Source organism: Punica granatum, chromosome 3, assembly GCF_007655135.1.
Source record: "Punica granatum isolate Tunisia-2019 chromosome 3, ASM765513v2, whole genome shotgun sequence".
Lineage (NCBI taxonomy): Eukaryota > Viridiplantae > Streptophyta > Magnoliopsida > Myrtales > Lythraceae > Punica > Punica granatum.
In genome coordinates this window covers 4,709,150-4,730,802 of record NC_045129.1, presented here as the reverse complement: position 1 = coordinate 4,730,802, position 21,653 = coordinate 4,709,150, and the positions used below count along the sequence as shown (strand labels likewise).

At 36.8% G+C, this 21,653-nt stretch overlaps 3 protein-coding genes across 3 annotated transcripts in view; all 3 read right to left on the bottom strand.

Moving 5' to 3' along the window:
* Positions 1–21,653, bottom strand: part of LOC116201683 (probable disease resistance protein At1g61300) — a 280,377-nt gene that overhangs the window by 180,210 nt on the left and 78,514 nt on the right. The window lies entirely within an intron of this gene.
* On the bottom strand, positions 4,971–7,769 carry LOC116201706. Its single transcript, XM_031533083.1, has 2 exons — positions 6,934–7,769; positions 4,971–6,680 (listed from the first exon to the last, which is right to left on the bottom strand). Exons 1-2 carry the CDS (start codon positions 7,626–7,628, stop codon positions 5,567–5,569), a joined length of 1,809 nt encoding a protein of 602 aa, XP_031388943.1. The 5' UTR covers positions 7,629–7,769; the 3' UTR covers positions 4,971–5,566.
* LOC116201708 lies at positions 18,418–21,123 on the bottom strand. The gene is made up of 2 exons (XM_031533086.1): positions 20,345–21,123; positions 18,418–19,694 (listed from the first exon to the last, which is right to left on the bottom strand). The coding sequence occupies exons 1-2, from the start codon at positions 20,926–20,928 to the stop codon at positions 18,662–18,664; spliced, it is 1,617 nt and encodes a 538-aa protein (XP_031388946.1). The 5' UTR covers positions 20,929–21,123; the 3' UTR covers positions 18,418–18,661.

Below are 21,653 nucleotides of genomic sequence, written 5' to 3'. Positions count from 1 at the left end.
GCGTTTCGTTTTTTGCTTCAAAAGTAATTCTCTGTTTTACTAGCCAAAAAAAGGTAATTCTATTTTATCTCCAGCTTTTCGGGTAGGCCCATATATCCTCTCGGTTGATAGCTATTATAAATAAAAATTACATAGTAAAAGAAAATATAATACTGATATACATCATCGACCGTGTATATGGTTTTGGCAGGGGGACGAGGTTTTCGATAGCGAGTAGGGACCACAACAGCGCCTAGCATATGTGTACAGATTAATATTTCAAAGTCAATTATTAATATGAACGACTTTTATGTCTGATCGACCCTGTGATAAGATATGTTACGTCGAAAATTATTAAATATTAGTCCAAATCATTCGGGAATCGAACATTGTAATGGAAAAAGTCCATAATTGGGAGTATTTTACCGTCTCAATGGACTAGTCCAGCTTAAACTCGATTAATCGGGCTCATTAAATTTTCAGATATTAAGGTATACTCCGATAGTATGTGATGTCGATTAAGTAAAGAAGGTTGTCTAACTAGTTAAAAGCTAATTACACTCTTGTCCTTACAATATATATAACGACTTCCCAGCTATGTATATAATTGCAATTTGTAGGATGGGGAATGAAAATATCAATATACGTTAATGCAAACGGTTTGATACTTGTTTTCTTTAAATAAAGTCCCGGATATCATCGAGGAAATTGATGATTGGAAAATTTTTATTTTTTATTATGCCAATTCGGCTCAAATTAGATTGATCAGGATCTATTGAGCTTTCAAAAATTAAGGTGCATATGAAAAAAAAAGAGGATAGGGAGCTAAATAGAGAATTTACTCTCGAGCTTTTCGTTTTTTGTTTCAAAGGTAATTCTCTTTTTTATTAGCCAAAAAAAAGGTAATCCTATTTTATCTCCAGTTTTTCGGGTAGGTCCATATATCCTCTCGATTGATAGATATCATAAATAAACACTACATAGTAAAAGAAAATGTAATGCATTAATATACATCATTGTCATCTTCTGATAATTAAGAATTTTTATATTCGATTTCACTAATGAAATTATTTGTGTCCCTTTTATCTAGATTTTTTTTAACCAAACTCATGAGTACCCTTCAAGAAAACTATATTTCCGCCCAACAAACCCAATAACTCGAACCAAAATTTCACATTTATATCTAATTTAACAGGAGTGGTTTGATGGATGAATGACGCGGCCTCTGGAATTACCTTCAAAGCCAAATGAGCAAAAATAATATATATATATATATATATATATATGAGAAAAAAATAAGGAGTTTTTTATACAATTACACCATTCCCGGACCTCAGATATTTTTTTTTAATAAGTAAGGTTGATGATTGTATATTGAAATAAAATTCTTAAATATCTAATAAAGGGGTACGGGTGGTCCCGCTGTATATCAAATCTTGAATCTCTTAGTCCTCAAGTAAGAAGTGCTCCACTGTACTATATCCTCTCGGACCCCAGAGTTTCATAGCTACTTTCATGGGGCGGGACCCCTATCGAGGCGCTTAGTGAACAATATGGGATAACTTACCTGAATTCCCCTGGTTCGTGTACACCTCCCTATAGCCATTAGTGATTTCACGACGTGCAAGGTAACTGGTCAAAGGGTTACTACCAGATTGCCAAGTCTCGCTGGTCAAAAAAGGAATAATATTATATTTTAAGAGCATATGCACTTGATTATTTTACTAATACTTTTTGGGTGAATCAGGTTGGCATAATAATATTTTGTTATAATTAGTAAGTAGGTGTACATGTGACACCATCCGGCCCTAGCTTGGCCTGACCCAAAAAGAAGAAGAAGAAGAAGAAGAAGAAGAAGAAGAAGAAGAAGAAGAAGAAGAAGAAGAAGAAGAAGAAGAAGAAGACCACACTACATGCGTGAAGTAGAAGCCACGACAGACACTGACCCAAATATATAGATATATGTAGCTAGCCAGATATAACTAGCCTTATTCCATATATATGAATACCTATATGACGAACATCAAAATGAGTTACTTTCTGAACTCATCATGACCGTCGTCCGGGGTCTCTTACGCGCTCTACTTCATGCTTTTGCGAGGCTGTATTCCAGCCAAAGAGGGCCAATTGGCAACAATATCCTTCGGTCCGTTGATGATGTGGGTGCCCCTAGCAAAGTTAATGAGGGCATATGATTTCCCTTTGAGAATGTAGGCCTCATCTCTGCGGGTGACAAGAAGGCCGCTTCGATCCTGCTTTCAAATATGGTGCTTCCCAGACTAGGAAAGCCTTCAACAAGGGGACCTTCGGCGATGAGATTGCGCAAATCGTAGTTTATAAGGGCGTACCGGCTGCCTTTGAAGCGATGGGAATCCATTGGATATGAGCAATGGTCCGTTTATAATCCTGTCATCCGTAGTGCCTGGAGCATAGTCCTCCAAGGCGTACTGTTTCCCCATAAACAGATAGACTTCGTTCTGGCGAATCGAACGCGGCATCTATATTGCTCCCCATGGTAATTAAGCGATGGTTGTACACTAAGAAAGGACACGCTTCAGTTATCAATCGAAATTACACATAACCTAAGAACCATGAAAAGTGATGGCTTGTACACTATGAAGATCCGTGGATAACCAACAAAACTCGAGATTAGGCAAAAAAAAAAAAAAGAGAGAGAGAGAGTGGCAAAACACACATGAACACGCAGAGATTACATTACCTCTAGTCGTTGTGGAATGTAGTAAAGCTACGATGAATGCAAGATGGTCGAGGGAGCCTTATGATATATATTTATATACACACACATACACATACATATACATATACATATACATATAAGCTAACTGGCTTGATTTCATGACCTTTCAAACAACGAGAGAATAGGGAGAATGATGCGGCATAAGACCTGACAAGTCGGTACCTGAAAAAAAATAGGTTCTGACGACCCTATTTCGAAGGAAACGGCCTCCGGAGCAAAACTCACCGCTTTGCCGTGATTTTTCGATATTTAAGGCAAATTCCATCGTTTAGGGTCTCAAACAGGCAATTTATGTTAATTACGGTGTTTTTGTAATTTTTGAAAAGTTTAGTTCTTTTATGCAATTTAGGTTTATTAATACCTATTTAAGCCTTCTGTAAGCTTTAGGGCAGAGAGAGTCGTCTTTTTAGATTATAAATAAAATTCAGAGCTTTCGTGCTTTGTCCAATCTCGGATCGATTCGAGTTTGATGCCTATTTCCTGGTATTCGTAGAATCAACAGGTACAGAAGGTTGTAGTTTCGGTATTCGTGCGCGAATCAATGGGTTTGTGACGGTTACACACGTTGTACGCTGCGTCAGAGACGAAAAGTGCATGTTTGGTTGATCATGCCCTTTGTGAAGCGGTTGTTTCATGAACTGGCATGTTTGGTTGATCATGCACGTGAAAAGTGATTTCCCCTTTGTGGCACTGGCCTTGTTCTACTCCAACCTTTTAAAATTTTTTTGGCAAAATGCACTAAGCTCCCTTGAGATTTTAAGAAATGACACTTAACTCTATTTGTTGAGAATATATGTACTTAATCCCATTTGACTTAATTGACAAATTATTATCTTTTAGAAAAATCCCAATTTGGTTCATAAATTATAAATTTTTCTTTTCAAGTCCATACATTTAATTTTTTACTGAATAAAGTAACGACATTTCATAAAATATTTGTATACGGCCTTTCTAATAGTTAGAAATAAAAAAATATTTTAAAATAAAAATAAAAATAATAAGAAAGAATCTGGTCAAATAAGGAGGAGAAATGCCTCAGTAACATTTCTTGGGGCGATGGTCATTAAATGAAACGTTGGGCGTAATACTCGTAAGAAAAAAAAAACTAACTTCAGATGCAAACTCAAAATAATGTAAAACTGATACTTAGAAACCCTAAATTTATTTTGAAACTTAAAATTGGGTAGGTCGGGTACCTATTTGATTTATTCAAAAATCCAAGAACTAAATTAAGGTATGAAAACTTTTGGAATTGAAATTGAGTGTTCGATATTTTGATAGGGCCAAACATTGATTTTCAGCTTTCTACTTTCATTCCTAGCGCCCTACAACGGGCCACTCCTTTCCCTCTTTTTATTTGTCCCTCGAAGCTTTCAACTATTTTTATTGTTTTTTTTCTAAAGTTTACTCCTTGAAAAGAAAATAAGAAATAAAATAAGAAAGATTGTGTATGAACATTTTATGTAATGTGAACCTTATTGAGTAAAAAAATAATGCATGGACTAAAAAGGAATTAATTAGGAGTTATGACTCTAATTAGCATTCTCTTAAAAAATAATTTGATCAACAAAGTCAAATGAGACTAAGTGTATATATTCACGGGAGGTTAGTGCATTTTGCCCAATTTTTTTAATCCCCCTCCCTTTTTGTTCGACAAACAGAGGAAGTGGGGGACCAAATTCGAGGGACCCCTCCCTCCAGGCGAACTCGCCCCATCCCGACAAGTCTTCGTTAGTTGCTCCATAGTGCTTAACCATGGAATGTACCAAAATTGTCTAATAGACCAAATATATAGGACTGATTAGGCCCTTTTCAAACTTATAGTATCAAAATTGTCTTTTTCTCTTTTATTAGCTATTAGAATTTCAATTTCTATGTATTATGCCAATGAGTCTCTCTTATAACAAAAAAAAAGGCAAGATTTTTGTCTTGTACAGAGATTTCTGTCTCTCTTCTATCCTTGTATAAAAAAAGTGAAATTTTAATTGCGTATATGCATCCATAATACCGAGACTAAGGCTGCGTTTGAATTGTTAGTGTGATTTTAGAATCATGATTTTGATTTTGATTTTGATTTTGATTGTGGAAAAAGACAAATGAGATAGTATTATAAATTTGATTTGGGAAACGTGTATTTTTGTTGTGTAGTGTGTTGAGTTAAAATCAAAATCATGATTCTAAAATTAGTTTAACAATTCAAACGGTAAATATTCAATAAGTGTTTGGATGAGTAAGGACTAATAAAACATACATGTAAGTGGAGGTTTGTAGGACCATTGTAGGCCAAATTTACCACTTACATGTATTTTTATTTAATGTTACACAACTTAACAATCCATAAATTCATAAATACCTACATCTATAAATCCACATAGCAAAAAATCATCAACAATCCACAAATCCATCGCAATCCATAAAATACAAAACATTGCAAATCCTTAATAATAGTCGACATAAGGTTAAATTTGAAAACTTCAAATAAAACATAAATCTACAAACCTATATTAATACCTAAATCGTCGGCGAGAATATCTTCCTTGTTGGGCCATCGTTATCATCAGCACCATCATCGTAGTCATCACCATCCCCCTCATTGTCGTCCTCATCTTGATTGTCCGTCCTTAGCATCCTCTTTGTCCCCCTCAAGTGGTCGCGAGTAACCGGCTAAGACGTGAGGCTGTCCTTGTGAGAGCCCATGCGATCCTGCCGGATGATCAACCAATTACTGAGTCTGGAAATTAAGGCACTCTTCTCTGGTTAGGCTCTCTTGTTGCTTCTGTTGTTGCGCTAAGAGCTTCCTTCGTCTGTGGATCTCGTTGCCAGCAACTTTCACTCATCGTTCGCAGTCGCGTTCAACTCATCCACTTGCCTCCTCATTTTCTCCAATGAAGCTGCTGAGGAGCCCGTGATGCCACTTCCAAGACTAGAGTAGGGTGAGATAGTAATATTTCTCAACTCAACATGGCCGTGATCACCACCGTTCCCATGCTCGTGATGATCATGGTCATGAATGTCAAGACCACGATTCCGGCGAGGCAAGATGTTATAAAAAGAAGGCCAATCCTGAAGAATTTTCTTCAAGCTGTCATCGATCGAGCCAGTTGCGAAGTCGATGAGTGCGTAAGAATCCCCCTTGAATATATACGCCTTGTTACGACGATGGGAAGCAAATGCCGCCTCGATTCCATGTTCGAAAATGGTACCCGTCAAACCACCGAACTTATCAGCTATGGGCTTTATACGGTCAATTATCTGCGCGGTAGAACCGTAGTAGTTTATAAGAACATACTTGTCGCCTCTGAAGAGGTAAGCTTCATTTACTGCAGTTGCCTCGAATGCAGCATCTACGCCATCCTCGAATGGTGTGCCTTTGAAGAATGGGAACATCGAGACGATCGTCATGGGGCCGCTCATTATCCAATTATTACTTGTCGACGTGCCGCCTGGTGCGTAGTCTATCAACGCACACATATTCGAAGAGAAGATGTAAGCCTCCGTCTTGAAGTGATCCGCGAAAGCGCAGTCTATTCCGTGTTCTCCGAAGGCTGTGTTTCTAAGAGCCGGAAACCTGTCGCAGATGAGCAACGGTCCATCCTCAATATGAACGTCCGTGGGCGTAGACCCCCTGCTGCCCGGAGCATAGTTCACCAAGACGCACTCGTCCCTCATAAACAGATAGGCATTATTTGTCGTGTACGCACGGAAAGCTGCATTTACATAGCTCACTCTGTTAAGCACATCATGTTTATACCAGGGGTCTTGATCGCCGGGTCCGGGAGGCTGATAGATTCCAGATAATAATTGCAGTTGTTTCCGCTCATTATAGCTGTTGATATAATAATAACTGGGATTCTCAATCGTGATGTTCCCTGGTGGATGAGTTTGCAGGTTAAAAGACTGACTTAACCTGAAATTTTCATCCGCCCTCTCCAGTCTTGGATGCCTGCAACAAAAACGTATTATTTCATAATTTTTTTTCAGTTATAATTATAAGGGAGGTTTATAAACTTAATACAATAATATGAAACTAAATTAAACTCAAGCCTCTACTGGTCCGGAGTCAAATCACTGCACTAAGCTCTCCTTAGCTATTGCATCGTACTTAAAACTTAATTTGATGATGATTATATACATATATTTTATGCATATATGAAAAATATATGTTTATGCCTTTATGGTGTTGTGTCGTTACGTACCCCGGACTGCTTTCACCTCTAACAGTGAAGAGTTGATAACCCCGAATGTACCGAGGGGAAATGCCACCGACAAAGGCTATCTGATCTCTTTGGTTACGGAAACCGAGTCGATCACCAAGAGTTTCCCGGACTAAGATGCCGCCAGGAGCATATATCTCGTACCGACACACCATTGTCCCGATTGGGAGGTCGCCCATGAGATTATGCAAGCTAGGGCTCAGCGTGGCACTCAAGAAGGCCCGAGGAGTGACCTCGTTAGGATCAACAGGGGCACCAGCAGAATAGATGTAGTCGAACAGGTTATAGTAAACCTCGTCCGGAGTGTTCCCTTGAGGCCGAACGTGGAAACCGTTCATGAGGAAATCTCGGCCGTTAGTGCCGACGTAAAACATAAAGACCCGGCGGGCAATGTCTCGCTCTTCGGTGCTGTTTCTGTACACGATCTGCGGCACCCTGGGACCTTCGCGACTGACGCAGTTAATATAGTAAACAGTGTAAACTAAGTCCAGGGCTTTGCGCATATCTTGTGTGGTGACAGGTTGAGTGAAGCCGGACGCGCAGCCTCTTGCTGTCGTGTTTGGCAAGATCGACTCTGCGTGATCATCTTTTGACATATTTATGATCGAATTTCGAGGATCAAAGGAACATATGACAGATTGAGAGACAGACCAGCTATTTATATATGTATTCTCCATGGTAACGGAAAAGTTAAACTCACATCCGAGCTGAGGAGATTTGCAGGGAGATCAGCAGGAGATGTGCAAGAGGTCAAGCGTGTGTAAGTTGGAGAGATTTGGGAACGTTCAAGTACGGTGTACCAGGTGTTGCAATTTTTTTTTTCTGATTGCAAAGGAAATTTATAGATCTGGTTCAATGAAATATAAATCATAAATATTTAATAAAGAAGCACAGACAGTCCCACATGAATATTGAACTAGAAACTCTTGATTATCAGGTGACTATATGCACCATCACGTTATACCCTCTTGCTATATATAGTGAAAATTACACTGAAAAAAAAACACTATATATATATATATATATATATATATCACCGAACACTATAAATATATAGGAAAGTTTTTATATGATCTCGTGCCATGTAATACATGTATTGTACTTTATAAGAAAGAAAAAAAATATAACACAGTGACGAATGTCATTGATACCGAGAAATTCCAGAGTTGACTATTGCCGGTAATTTTTTTTAATAGCCTTTACTAAATCATCGAAGGACCAACATTATAATAATAAAGAAAAAAGAAATGTCAACTAGTACCCCTCAAAAGATCGTGCGTCGTTTGGCTTGATGCTGAGCACATTTATGCGTTTTTCCCCTATGAAGTTGGATAATATGATCTGTATATGCGCACCAAAAAGACAAAAAGAGAAAACTCTCCATTTATAAGAGAGCTGGATGTCACCACCATCTATCATATTAAATTTTGATTGTCTATAGGTTCAGCCACTTCTAAGCTCTAATAATGTGCGAGAAAAATATTTTCCTATCACAATTACAATGTGTAATTATCAAATTGCAAAAATTATTTTTCCAGTCACAATGTGATGAATATTTAATCTGTGATTATCACATTGTGAATAATGTTAAAGAAAAATATTTTCCGATCGCAACTACAATGTGATAAAAGAGTTACTCAAGACAGGTACGTTACGACATTACATGCATTTGGACGGTATGAGCCCAAATGGTCCAAAACATTAACGGTCCCCTCAGCTTTCCCGTTACTGTTCGTTAAGCACCCAAGCGTGCATGTCGGAAATGCTGCCATGCGTATACCCGATCCTTTGCATCGGCCCTAATGGATTAACTTCTTAAATGGAGTATATATTGTATACAAGCAGTACACATACACACACACACACATATATATAATGCGAGGAACGACAATTTAAATAATTGTTGAATAATTATCCTTTGAAAATTAAATTGAACTTGAAAGCGGGAATCTTATGAGAAGGTTTAAGGTGCAATTTTAGTTGTAGAGTCCAATCAGCTTTTTGCTCAATGGATGATCAATAATTTTTTTTTATTCATCAATAATTGCAACTCAATGATTCAAAAAATTAATTACAAAAAAAAAGTAATTGCAACATAAAATTTCCCGAACCCTACCACAATTATACATTCGACTTTTTACTTCAATAAATAAGTATCTCACATTTATATCCTCTAATAGACTTTTGGCTCTGGACCGGAGCTAAGCTTGCCCATAAGCCACATCCTTGTAGTACTAGATTGATACTATTAAGATTTTTCTCTTGGATATTGCTTTTCATTCTTATCATATTGTCGACTAAAGAAGCACGTGCATATATAGAATGAGGCATGTGTCTAAAACATAATTAAAGGCTGTGTGACTATGAGAGAATGAGCACGTGTGGGCTTTATTTGGACGTGGACTTACTCCCAGATTCCTTGCACCTATACCATGCAAAAGTTGGACAGATTAAACGATGTTTTATTCGTCATGTACAACGTACCACGTGTCGCAAATTAAATTGAAAGAACAATAATGCGTGCTTCATAAATGCGTGCTTCATAAATGCAACGTCTATAAGTCCAAGAACAAGAACAAGAACGACGTGGCCGGGCTCGTCATTTGGCTTGATCGATATTGAAAGAATTTATGCGTTTTTCACGTTTGAGGTCTGAAAGCTGTGGGTTCCATCAGGCCGTGGACATATATAGTGATTAATTATCTGCAATTAATCAACTCGTAAATGATATCTCTGTACGTACGACTATATATATATATATGGCTCATGGATATCGTGAAAAACATTTTTTTTTCATCACGACTGTCATGGCAAAAGACAAAGAAAAAAGAGTAATTCAAGACAAGTACGTGAAGAATTGGTAGGCCGGATCGGGCTCTCTCCACCTTTGTGCAAACAAACTCATGACGACGAGTTTTACAATCTAATTAATCAGGCTCTTCCTTGATGCATCTTCTAGCCCAGCCGTATTTAGTTTCTATGTGAAAGGTGTGCCCACACATTTTGTTGTGGTCTAATTGATAAATTGATAACTAGATGTAATCAATTTTCAGTGGGACCACATACAGAAGTCTATAACTATTACATGCATTTGGACATTGTTCACTTCTCGTGGTTCAAACTGACACATTTAAGACTAAAGTTTAAACTCTTAAATAATTTTATAATTTATGTTGTAAATTTATCCTTATGGAATTATACTTGTACACATACTATTTTGTATCACATGTAATATTTTTTTCTCCCTTTTTCCATCTAAGAACACACAAATATGAAAATTTCTTTCATTATTAATTTTTATATAAAATTATAAAATGCGAACCTTTTTCTTTTTTTATCAAACTACATCATGTTCTGCTTTATTGTAGAACTAGGGAATATGCCCGCGCCATCGCGCGGGCTAGAAATTTTTTGGCCAATAATATTAAAATCATAATTTATGTAATGTCTGGTGTAACACATAACCTCAATATATAATAATAGAATTAAATCATGGATTATTAATTCCAATAAAAATTTAGACTTCTTGCCAAGTATATTAAGTTATATATCTAACATGAGACGAAAGCTAATATATTTTTATGCTTATGTTGAAATGTTATGCTTAATAATTAGAAAGTCACTCCATGAAATAAAAAAGAAAATGTTATCATAGACATGATACCATCTTTTAAATATAAAGCTTGTAGTTTTACTCTTAGAAAAGAGGTACATATAAGACATGAAAAAAATATTAAGTAAAATTCGCCCCAAAAAAATATTATTAAATAAAGGAAGATATGATAGATTTTAAGAAAAAGAAAATGTTTCAATTTTCTAATTATATTAAAATAAATGAGCAACGACATTAATTTTCATCTTTAGGGTCTTCCTATATTGATAAAGGGGAAAAAAGTATCACTTGTAATTTAAAAAGTATGTGTTGGACTAGTATGATTTCTGAAAGATACAACATAGACGAAAAATGTGTACGTGAATGAATATTTACAAAGAAAAATAAAGTATAGAGTATATGTATAACTCTTCAGGAAAAGGTAAAATATATAGAGAGAATAGAGCAAGATGCATGGTGTCAAATCTTATAGCGATTGGGGAAAAAAATGAGAAAAGCTTGTGCATCATATGGTGTCAGCATATTTTTCCATCTCAAGAGCGAGATTACAGTTTATGATTTACCGATAACCCTAGGGTTAAAGTGATCGAAACACTCATAGCCACAGATAAAGACGGGCACTGATCTTATCTGCATAGCCCTCTTTACTCGACCGAAGTGTTTCTGTCATTTTGACGTAGATTCGAGCGCTTAAGAATGTGGAACAGAGGCACGAGCGGGAACGGCCTATGAAAGGTTGTCTGGCCCTTCATAGGGCATAAGCAGAGACCTTGGCACCCCCCGTGGTGTTTTGCATTCCCACTGTTCTCAGTTTGTGATTAGATCGGGTTTGTCCATCATAGAATACAAAATCGGACTAATCACACACTCGACATAATCAAATACATGAAAATGGGCGTGGCAAAACCCTAGGTTTTAGGATTTCGACAAAATACACTCCTATCATAATCTGTTTGTCAGTGTCACAAAACAAAAGAATTTAAAAGAAATCTACACACTTAGGACTTAGTAACAGACATCATGTCTGTCAAGTCCTTTCTAAGCAAAGCCAAATGCTACAAGCCCTTTCAGGGAGGCCCACGGCCAACTTTCGTCACATGCGCCTTTTCTATTTTTGTCTATTTAGAATAGAGTCATGTTTGCCAAGCAACCCCGGTTCATAATCTAATAATCACGTAAACATGGTAATCAATTCAAAACACCTATCAGCTTTTATCTGTTTTTAGATATTTTTGTCTGTTTTGTGACGGTTCAAGCTCGAACCCGTAGGATACGGTTCACAAGAGGTCCAACGTTCCTACACACTGAGAGCGCACGCCCCGAGTGCGGTATTGGGTCTAGCTTCGAGTCACTGATTCGATCCGAGTAGTGCTCGAGCGAAGGGCGATTCAGACTAGACTGTGTGAAAAGGGGTTAAACAATCACCCGAGAGCTCGACCGGTCCCACGGCTATCTCGAAGATCATTTGGTCATTCTGGGATCCGTTGGCTCGGTCATACTCGACCCCTGGCTCTCACAAGCCCGAGTCGCATCAATTTTGGTTTCAATCTTTCCAACCTCACTATAAGCACGAGTGGAATAATGGTTGAATGCGAACCGATCAGGGTCCATTTGATGTAATTTTGTATTTATTTGAGAGTACAGTATAATGACATTTATTTATATATTTATTCATGTAGTGATCCCGGTCGAGTTAGTTTATGGGTCCTCGAGACGAGCGGGATCACACCAGTCATAGACCCGGACCACGTGGTGAATTGGCCATCATGGTCCGATTAGTCGGGACGTGATGATAGTGGACTAGTCTCCTGACACGAGGGCTTGCTCCTTTTTCGGGCTCTTGGCCCGAACCGATCCATTCGACAAACTTACGATGTCAAATCGGGCAAGATGAGCGAAACGTAATTCACGCGGTAAATAAATTATAAAACGGCAAACCTTAGACAAATGTAGAGTACCGATAGGGCATGCATGATGTAGGTCCGCACGTAACAGAACCTCCAAGCTCGAAACTCCTGGTTTCGCAAAATCAAAAGCCTTAGCAAACTAGGTGTATCCATTACCCCATAGATCAGGGCAATTCACCGGCCCTCGACTTTCGAGTTGTAAAGAGGTAGTGGCGACTCCTTTCCACACGTGTCCGTCACGCGTTCTTCAAGATAGTGGACACTCCTAAGCCGTGTGATCAATGAGCACGCTTGCGCTGAGACAAAATTTGTGTTCGCACATATGGCGTAAAACATGACATGATATTTAAAGAATAACTAGTCAACCATATGATGGTGCCATTTGATCTGGTGGATCAATTAAGTTACACCACTATAAATATTGGACAAAAGAAGGAAAAAAAAAAGAGGAGAAGAAACAGATTTTGTTTTCTCATAAATTAAAACTTGAAAAAGAATATAATGTATATCTTAATTTGTATATTTAGTTGCTTTTAGTACGAAATCTTTTAGTGACTGACGCAGTTAATATAGTAAACAGTGTAAACTAAGTCCAGAGCCGTGGTGACAGGTTGAATGAAGCCGGAGGCGCAGCCACTCGCTGTCGTGTTTGGCAAGATCGACTCCACGTGATTATCTTTTGACATATTCATGATCGAACTTCGAAGATCAAAGGAACATATGACAGATGGAGAGACAGACTAGCTATTTATATATGTATTCTTCATTGTAACGGAAAAAGTTAAACTCACATACGAGCTGAGGAGATTTGCAGGGAAATCTGCAGGAGATGTGCAAGAGGTCAAGCGTGTGTAAGTTGGAGAGATTTGGGAACATTCAAGTACGGCGTACCACGTGTTGCAATTTTTTTTCTTTTTCTTATTGCAGAGGAAATTTATGGATCTAATACAAATATAAGTCATAAATATCTAATAAAAGAGCACTAATAGTCCCACATGAATATCGAACTAGAAACTCTTGATTATCAGGCGAGTGCGTGCGCCATTACGTTATACCCTCATTGATACAAGTATTGCAATTACATTGAAAGAAAAAAATAACACTATATATATCACTGAGCACTACAAATATATAGGGAAATTTTTAGATGACCCTGTGTCATGTGATAGATGCATTGTACTTTATAAGAAAGAAAAAAAAGTACAATACAGTGACGCATCTCATTGATACCAATAAATTCTAGAGTTGACTATTGCTAGTAAATTTTTTATTTTTTCGAATAGCCTTTACTAAATCATCGAAGGACCAACATTATAATAATAAAGAAAAAGAAATGTCAACTAGTTCTCTCCAAAAGATCGTGCGTCGTTTGGCTCGATGCTGAGCCCATTTATGCGTTTTCCCCCTATGAAGTTGGATATTATGATCCGTCTACGCACACCAAAAAGAGAAAACTCTCCATTTATAAGAGAGCTGGATATCACCATCTATCATATTAAATTTTGGTTGTGTATAGCTTCAGCCACTTCTAAGTTCTAATAATGTGTGAGAAAAATATTTTCCAATTACAATTATAATGTGTAATTATCAAATTGTAAAAATTATTTTTCCAATCACAATGTGATGATATTTAATCTGTGATTATCACATTGTGAATAATATTAAAGAAAAATATTTTCCAATCACAACTACAATGCGATAAAAGAGTACGTTACGACATTACATGTATTTGGACGGTGTGAGCCCAAATGGTCCAAAACATTAACGGTCCCCTCAGCTTTCCCATAACTGTTCGTTAAGCCCCCAAGCGTGCATGCCGGAAATGCTGCCATGAAAATACCCGATCCTTTGCATCGGCACTAATGGATTAACTTCTTATATGGAGTATATGTTGTATACACGCAGTATATATACATACATACATATATATATATGTATATATAATGCGAGGAACGACAAGTTAAATGATTGTTGAATAATAATTAATCTCTAACTAAGCGGTACATTTATCCTTTGAAAATTAAATTGAACTTGAAAGCGGGAATCTTATGAGAAGGTTTAAGGTGCAATTTTAGTTGTAGAGTCCAATCAGCTTTTTGCTCAATGGATGATCAATAAATTTTTTTTATTCATCAATAATTGCAACTCAATGATTTAAAAAATTAATTACAAAAAAAAAAAGTAATTGCAACATAAAATTTCCCCAACCCTACCACAATTATACATTCGACTTTTTACTTCAATAAATAAGTATCTCACATTTATATCCTCTAATAGACTTTTGGCTCTGGACCGGAGCTAAGCTTGCCGATAAGCCACATCCTTGTAGTACTAGATAGATACTATTAAGATTTTTCTCTTGGATATTCCTTTTCATTATTATCATATTGTCGACTAAAGAAGCACGTGCATATATAGAATGAGGCATGTGTCTAAAACATAATTAAAGGCTGTGTGACTATGAGAGAATGAGTACGTGGGGGCTTTATTTGGACGTGGACTTACTCCCAGATTCCTTGCACCAATACCATGCAAAAGTTGGACGGATTAAACGATGTTTTATTCGTCATGTACAATGTACCACGTTTCGCAAATTAAACTGAAAGAACAATAATGCGTGCTTCATAAATGCAACGTCTATAAGTCCAAGAACAAGAACAAGAACGACGTGGCCGGGCTCGTCATTTGGCTTGATCGATATTGAAAGAATTTATGCGTTTTTCACGTTTGAGGTCTGAAAGCTGTGGGTTCCATCAGGCCGTGGACATATATAGTGATTAATTACTTGCAATTAATCAACTCGTAAATGATTACGACTATATATAAATATATATGGCTCATGTATATCGTGAAAAACATTTTTTTTCAATCACGACTGCCATGCCAAAAGACAAAGAAAAAAGAGTAATTCAAGACAAGTTCGTGAAGAATTGGTAGGCCGGGTCGGGCTCTCTCCACCTTTGTGCAAACAAACTCATGACTACGAGTTTTACAATCTAATTAATCGGGCTCTTCCTTGATGCCTCTTCTAGCCCAGCCGTATTTAGTTTCTATGTGAAAGGTGTGCCCACACATTTTGTCGTGGTCTAATTGATAAATTGATAACTAGATGTAATCTATTTTGCAGTGGGACCACATACAGAAGTATGTAACTATTACATGCATTTGGACATTATTCGCGTCTTGTGGTCCAAACACATTTAAGACTAAAGTTTAAATTCTTGCATGATTTTATAACTTATTTTGTAATTTTATCTTTATGGAATTATACTCGTACACATACTATTTTGTATCACATGTAATATTTTTTTCTCCCCTTTTCCATCTAAGAAGACACAAAAATGAAAATTTCTTTCATTATTAATTCTTATATAAAATTTCTTTTCTGATACCATCTTTTAAATATAAAGCTTGTAGTTTTTCTCTTAGAAAAGAGGTACGGATAAGACTTGAAAAAATATTAAGTAAAATTCACCCAAAAAAATAATATTAAGCTAAGGAAGACATGATAGACTTTAAGAAAATGAAAATGTTTGCATCTTATAATTATATCAAAATAAATTAACAACGAAATTAATTTTCATCTTTTGGGTCTTCCCATATTGATAGAGGGGAAAAAAAGTATTATGTGTAATTTAAAAAGTATGTGTTGGACTAGTATGAGTTCTAAAAGATACAATATAGATGAAAAATGTGTATGTGAATGAATATTTACAAAGAAAAATAAAGTATAGAGTATATGTATAACTCTTCAGGAAAAGGTAAAACATATAGAGAGAATAGATCAAGATGCTTGGTGTCAAATCTTATAACGATTGGAAAAAAAATGAGAAAAACATGTACAACATATGGCGTAAAACATGACATGATATTTTAAAGAATAACTAGTCAACCATATTGACGGTGTCACTTGATCCAGTGGATCAATTAGGTTACACCACTACAAATATTGGACAAAAGAAGGAAAAAAAGGAAAAAAAAAAAGGAGAAGGAATAGATTTTGTACTCACAAATTAAAATTTGAAAAAGAATGTAATATATATTGTAAATTGTATATTTAGTTGCTTCTAGTACTAATTTTTTTTTCTAATTTATCTTAATAAAATATCGGGTAAATTTATTTTTTTGGAAATATTTTAACTATATCAATCGAATTATTTTGACATCACAGGTCAACCAGATAGTGGTACCTTATTTAGGCCAAATTTAAAAAAGCATAACTTTTCAACCTAATGATTGGATCGAGGCATAACGTGTCGACCGAATTACAAAAAACCTGATCAAGGTTGGGTCTAAAAATAGTAAAAAGATGTAACTCGTCAACCTAAAGATTTTGACATAATGCGTCGATCGAAGTTTGGATCAGATTTAGAAACACTAAAGAAAAGGGGCAGAATTTTAAAAAATAAAAATTACAAAGAAAAAGGAGTAAAAGGGAGGCGAGCGGGGAAAAGGTCCCCACTCCTTTGGATCAGATTTAAGAACACAAAAAGAAAAGGGCCAGAATTTAAAAAAATAAAAAATTACAAAAAAAAGTGAAAAGTAGAGGGTGGGGGGGGGGGGGGGGGGGGGGGGGGGGGGGGGGGGGGAAGGTCCCCACTCGCCCCCCGTTGGGGATGGACAAAGTTTCATGTTTTGTATAATAATAATAATAATTTGTAATCTTGTTTGGACCACTCTTTCTAAGGACAAAGCTATAGGCTTTATACTAAAATGTCAACCTAGTTAACGCGTTTAAAGCACACTCAACAAAATAAAGATAATAATATCATGAATAAATATACTTATAGTTGAGTTAAGTTTTTAAAAAAATGTCTTAGTGGGCCGACCCGACTCAATTGAATTAGTCGGAGCTCAATTGAGTGTCCGGATATCAGGATTCCAACCAAAAAAAAATGAAAATATGTATAAGAGCGATAAGCTCCACCATCTATCAATTTAAGATTTTATGTTAAAATGTGGCCATAAGAGATTTAGCTTTCATTATAAACTCTTATTATAAATGAAATAGAATAAACTTAAGTGGATTAGCATAATAAATTACCATATATATATTAATAGATAGAACGGTCTTAAATTCAAGTTAAATGTCAATAAAAAATTCAATATGTTTTATGAATTGAAACCAGTCTATGTAAAAGCACTTAAATAAAAAGAGTATCTAAATTGTCAGCCATTTTCTATATTTGGTCTTTTTAAATATCTACATCTATATCTATATGCATATATATATATATATATATGAAAGCAAAAATGTGGTGGGACCAATCGGGTGACCTCAGAACGCTCGAATGATTGTTTGGAATTTTCATCTTTTTTTTCTCCTTTTTATAGTTTTTAAATTTTCAATAATCATAAAATAATCGAATATGAATTTTTGTATTTTTAAATTCTACATATAATTTTGAATTTTAATTAAAGGTTAAGGATGAGTATTTGGAATTTTCTTAATTTTTAAGTATTTTTTAATTTTTTAATTCTTAATAATAGCAATAAAATAATAAAGTATGATTTTTTAATAATAATAAATAATAATAATAAAGTACCATTTTTTGTATTTTAATTTTAAACATAATTTTAAATTTTAATATAGTTTTTAGATTTTAAATATATATTTGTTTTTAAATAAATATTAAGGATCGATATTTAAAATTTTCTCAATTTTTGAGTTTTTTTATTCAGGCAAAGGATTCTGCTAACAGGTGAAGAACAAATTCAACCAAATCTCAGTAACATTGTCCATCAAGAGATTTTCCATGACTTATCTTGACTTCTCCGCTGTAATATTTTTTCCGACATTATCTTTAACATTATTCCTTCTGAATAACATGGGGCAAGCCGATTTCAGCAGTTGATATTTGTATTAGCATATCAATACTTTTTTAATGTCCGTGTAATTAAGAATTATTTAAACTAATTAAAGAAAATTTATTAATTGTCATAATATTTTTATAATTGATAGTAAAATTGAATTTTCAATATTTTGAATTACACAACAGTTGTAAAATAAAATTGACATAAATAGTACATCACGTTCTTGCGCGGACTCCGTACCTAATTCCTAACATGACACGATAACATGATATGATACAACAACTTAAACAAGCTCGGGTTGAGCATTTTTGCTATTCGATCAAAACGGCTTTAATAAGCTGCATGTCTCAAGCCATGTTGAACCCGTATAACCCAATTAAGATTCGTCATCGCCGTGATCAGTGCCACCATTCCCATGCGTATGATGACGGTGGTCATGAACGTCAAGACCACGATTCTGTCGAGGCAAACGTAAAGAAGGCCAATTTGGAAGGATTTCCATGATCACGGCACCGCCGATGATGTAATCATCTATCGAGCCCGGTATGATGCTGATGAGTGTGTAATATTCCCCTTTAAATAAATATGCCTCGCCGCGACGATGGGAAGCGAACGCTGCGTCGATTCCGTGTTCGAACACGGTACCCGACAAACCAATGAAATACTCAGCTATAGGCTTGATCCAGCCGATTATGCCTGCGCTAGAACCGTGGTAGTTTATGAGAGCATACATGCTGCCTCTGAAGATGTAAGCTTCATCAGTTGCGGTTGCTTCGAATGCAGCATCTATGCCATCCTCGAACACCGTGTGTTTGAGGAATGGGAACATCGAGGCGATCTTCATGGGGCTGCTGATTATCCGATCATTATTATTGGACGTGCCCGGTGCGTAGTCCATTAACGCGCACATATTCGAAGAGAAGATGTAAGCCTGGTCACCATAGTGACTCGCGAAAGCGCAGTCTATTCCATATTCTCCGAAGGTTGTGTTGGTAAGAGATGGAAACCCGTCGCAGATGAGCAACGGGCCATCCACAATCCTCTTGTCATCTGTACTGTCCGGAGCATAGTTCACCACTACGTACTCATCCCTCATGAACAGATAGGCTTCATCGGTCCGGGAAGAACGGAAAGCTGCATCTATATAGCTCACGACATCAAATACATCATGGGCATACCAACCGTCTTCATTATCACGGGGTACTATCGGTTCTACCTGGCCAGCATATTCAACTGAGGGACCGCGATAAAAGTTAAGACGCAGTGGTTGCCGCCGATTATCTCTGTCCATATAATAACAGGCTGGATCGCGAATAATGATGTCCCTGTGCGGATGACTCTGCGGGTTGAATGCGAGACTTATCATTATTGATGGAACCGTGGGATCCGACCTCTCCAATCTTGGATACCTGCATACACAAAACAGTATAACGTACTTGTCCCACTTAAGAAGTACTACTTTTTGAGGCCTTATATGTGTAATACATGTACAGGAACTTAATCGGTGCTACACGCAGAATGATATAATAATGCCAATTTAAAAGTTTATACATTGAAGCTAGCGTATTGTTGTATGAATATGTTTATTATCAATTATCGTACTATTAAAATATTAATGAACCATTTCAAAATATGGTGTACTGGATAGGCCATAGGCATGGAGAGAGAAGAAAGTTTGAGAGGGAAGGTTGTGAAAGAGAGAGGAGATGGAGGGGGGGAGAGAGAGGGGGGAAGAAGGAGAAGAAAGTTTGTCGGTTGGACTTTATGTGTTTCATTTTCCTCGTCTTCTCTAGGTTCGCTATTATTTTGCGATATAATTATTGGGCATTTGCCCCACTAATCAAAAAAAAAAGTTGATATTTGAAAAATAAGTAATAAAATGACTAATTTATCCTCAATTTTCACATAATTTAGTGGCTGATAATTAGCGGAATTACTTTGTTATGGGCGAAACCGCAAAGGGAATATGAGCCCGAGCACTTCTCTACTCCCTTTCGTAGCATAGAAGATGCATGTTTGTGCGTATGTTATGGTGTTGTGCAGTTTATTACGGACGTACCCCTGACTGCTGTAAGTGGTGATAGTGAAGAGTTGAACAGCCCGAATGTACTGAGGGGCAATGCCGCCCACAAAGGCTATCTCTCTTTGGCCCGGGAAACCGTATCGATTACCAAGAGTTTCGGCAACTGAGATGCCGCCGGGCGCGAAAATCTCGTATCGATACACCACCGTTCCAATTGGGTTGGTGAGTCGGGTATTCAAGCTAGGGCTCAGTGTGGTGCTCACAAAGGCCCGTGGAGTGACCACGCCAGGATCAAGAGGGGCTCCGGCATTGTTGACGTGGTCGAGTAGGTTGTAGTATACCTGGTCGGGAGTGTTCCCTTGAGGCCGAGCTCTGAACCCATTCCGAAAGACATCACTGTAGTCCCTGAGATCAAAGCGAAAGACACGGCGGAAGACGTCTCGGTCTTCTGTGCTGTCTCTGAACGCAATCTCCGGCAGCCTCGGACCGTCGGGGCTGGCGCAGTTAATATGCACTACCCGGTAAACCAAGTTCCGAGCTTCACGCACATCTTCTGGGCTGACTGGTTGAGGGAAACCCGATGCACAGCCTCTCTCGACTGTGTTTGGCGAGATCGACATGGGATCTTCTGATATATATATATATATATATATGTGTGTGTGTGTGTGTGTGTGGTCGAACTTCGAAGATCAAAGGATCGGCAGATTGAGAGTCGACGGACTTTTGTGTTTCTCTTTCGCTCCTGAATTAAATCCTCAAACGGTCGAGGAAACCTTACTATGGCTCACCATATCAATCGCAAAGAAGCGAGGGGTTAAGTGTGAATATATAGGAGATTAATTTGTAATGTTCAGGTACAGAGTACCACGTGTCAAGAATTGAACTGAAAGAAAGAACACCATATATATTTGTGTGCATATATATATATATTAGACCGGTACCCGTGCTAAACATGGATTGTCATAACTTTTCGTGTTATGGATGGACTAACCTAACTTTTTCTTCTTTTTTTTTCAAAATAACTGAAAAAGTGCGATTCATTATTTTAGATTTTCAAATTTTTATGTCATTAATTTTTTGTGACAGAGGATTTTTCATTAATTTCACTATTAATGAATTAAAATTAATTTGAAAGAAAAAGGTGAAATGCACAGAGAGAAAATAGGCAAAAGAATCGGCAATTTGAAGGAAGAGAGAGGGAGAGGAGAGAAGGTGTAAAGCGGAGAGATGAGTGAACAATCGATGGTTATTTGATACTTACGGGTAACATGTAAATTACTTATCTAATCCCAACTTCCTCCGTATTCAGTAGTTCTCAAATTAAAATGTTATACTGTTTTGGATA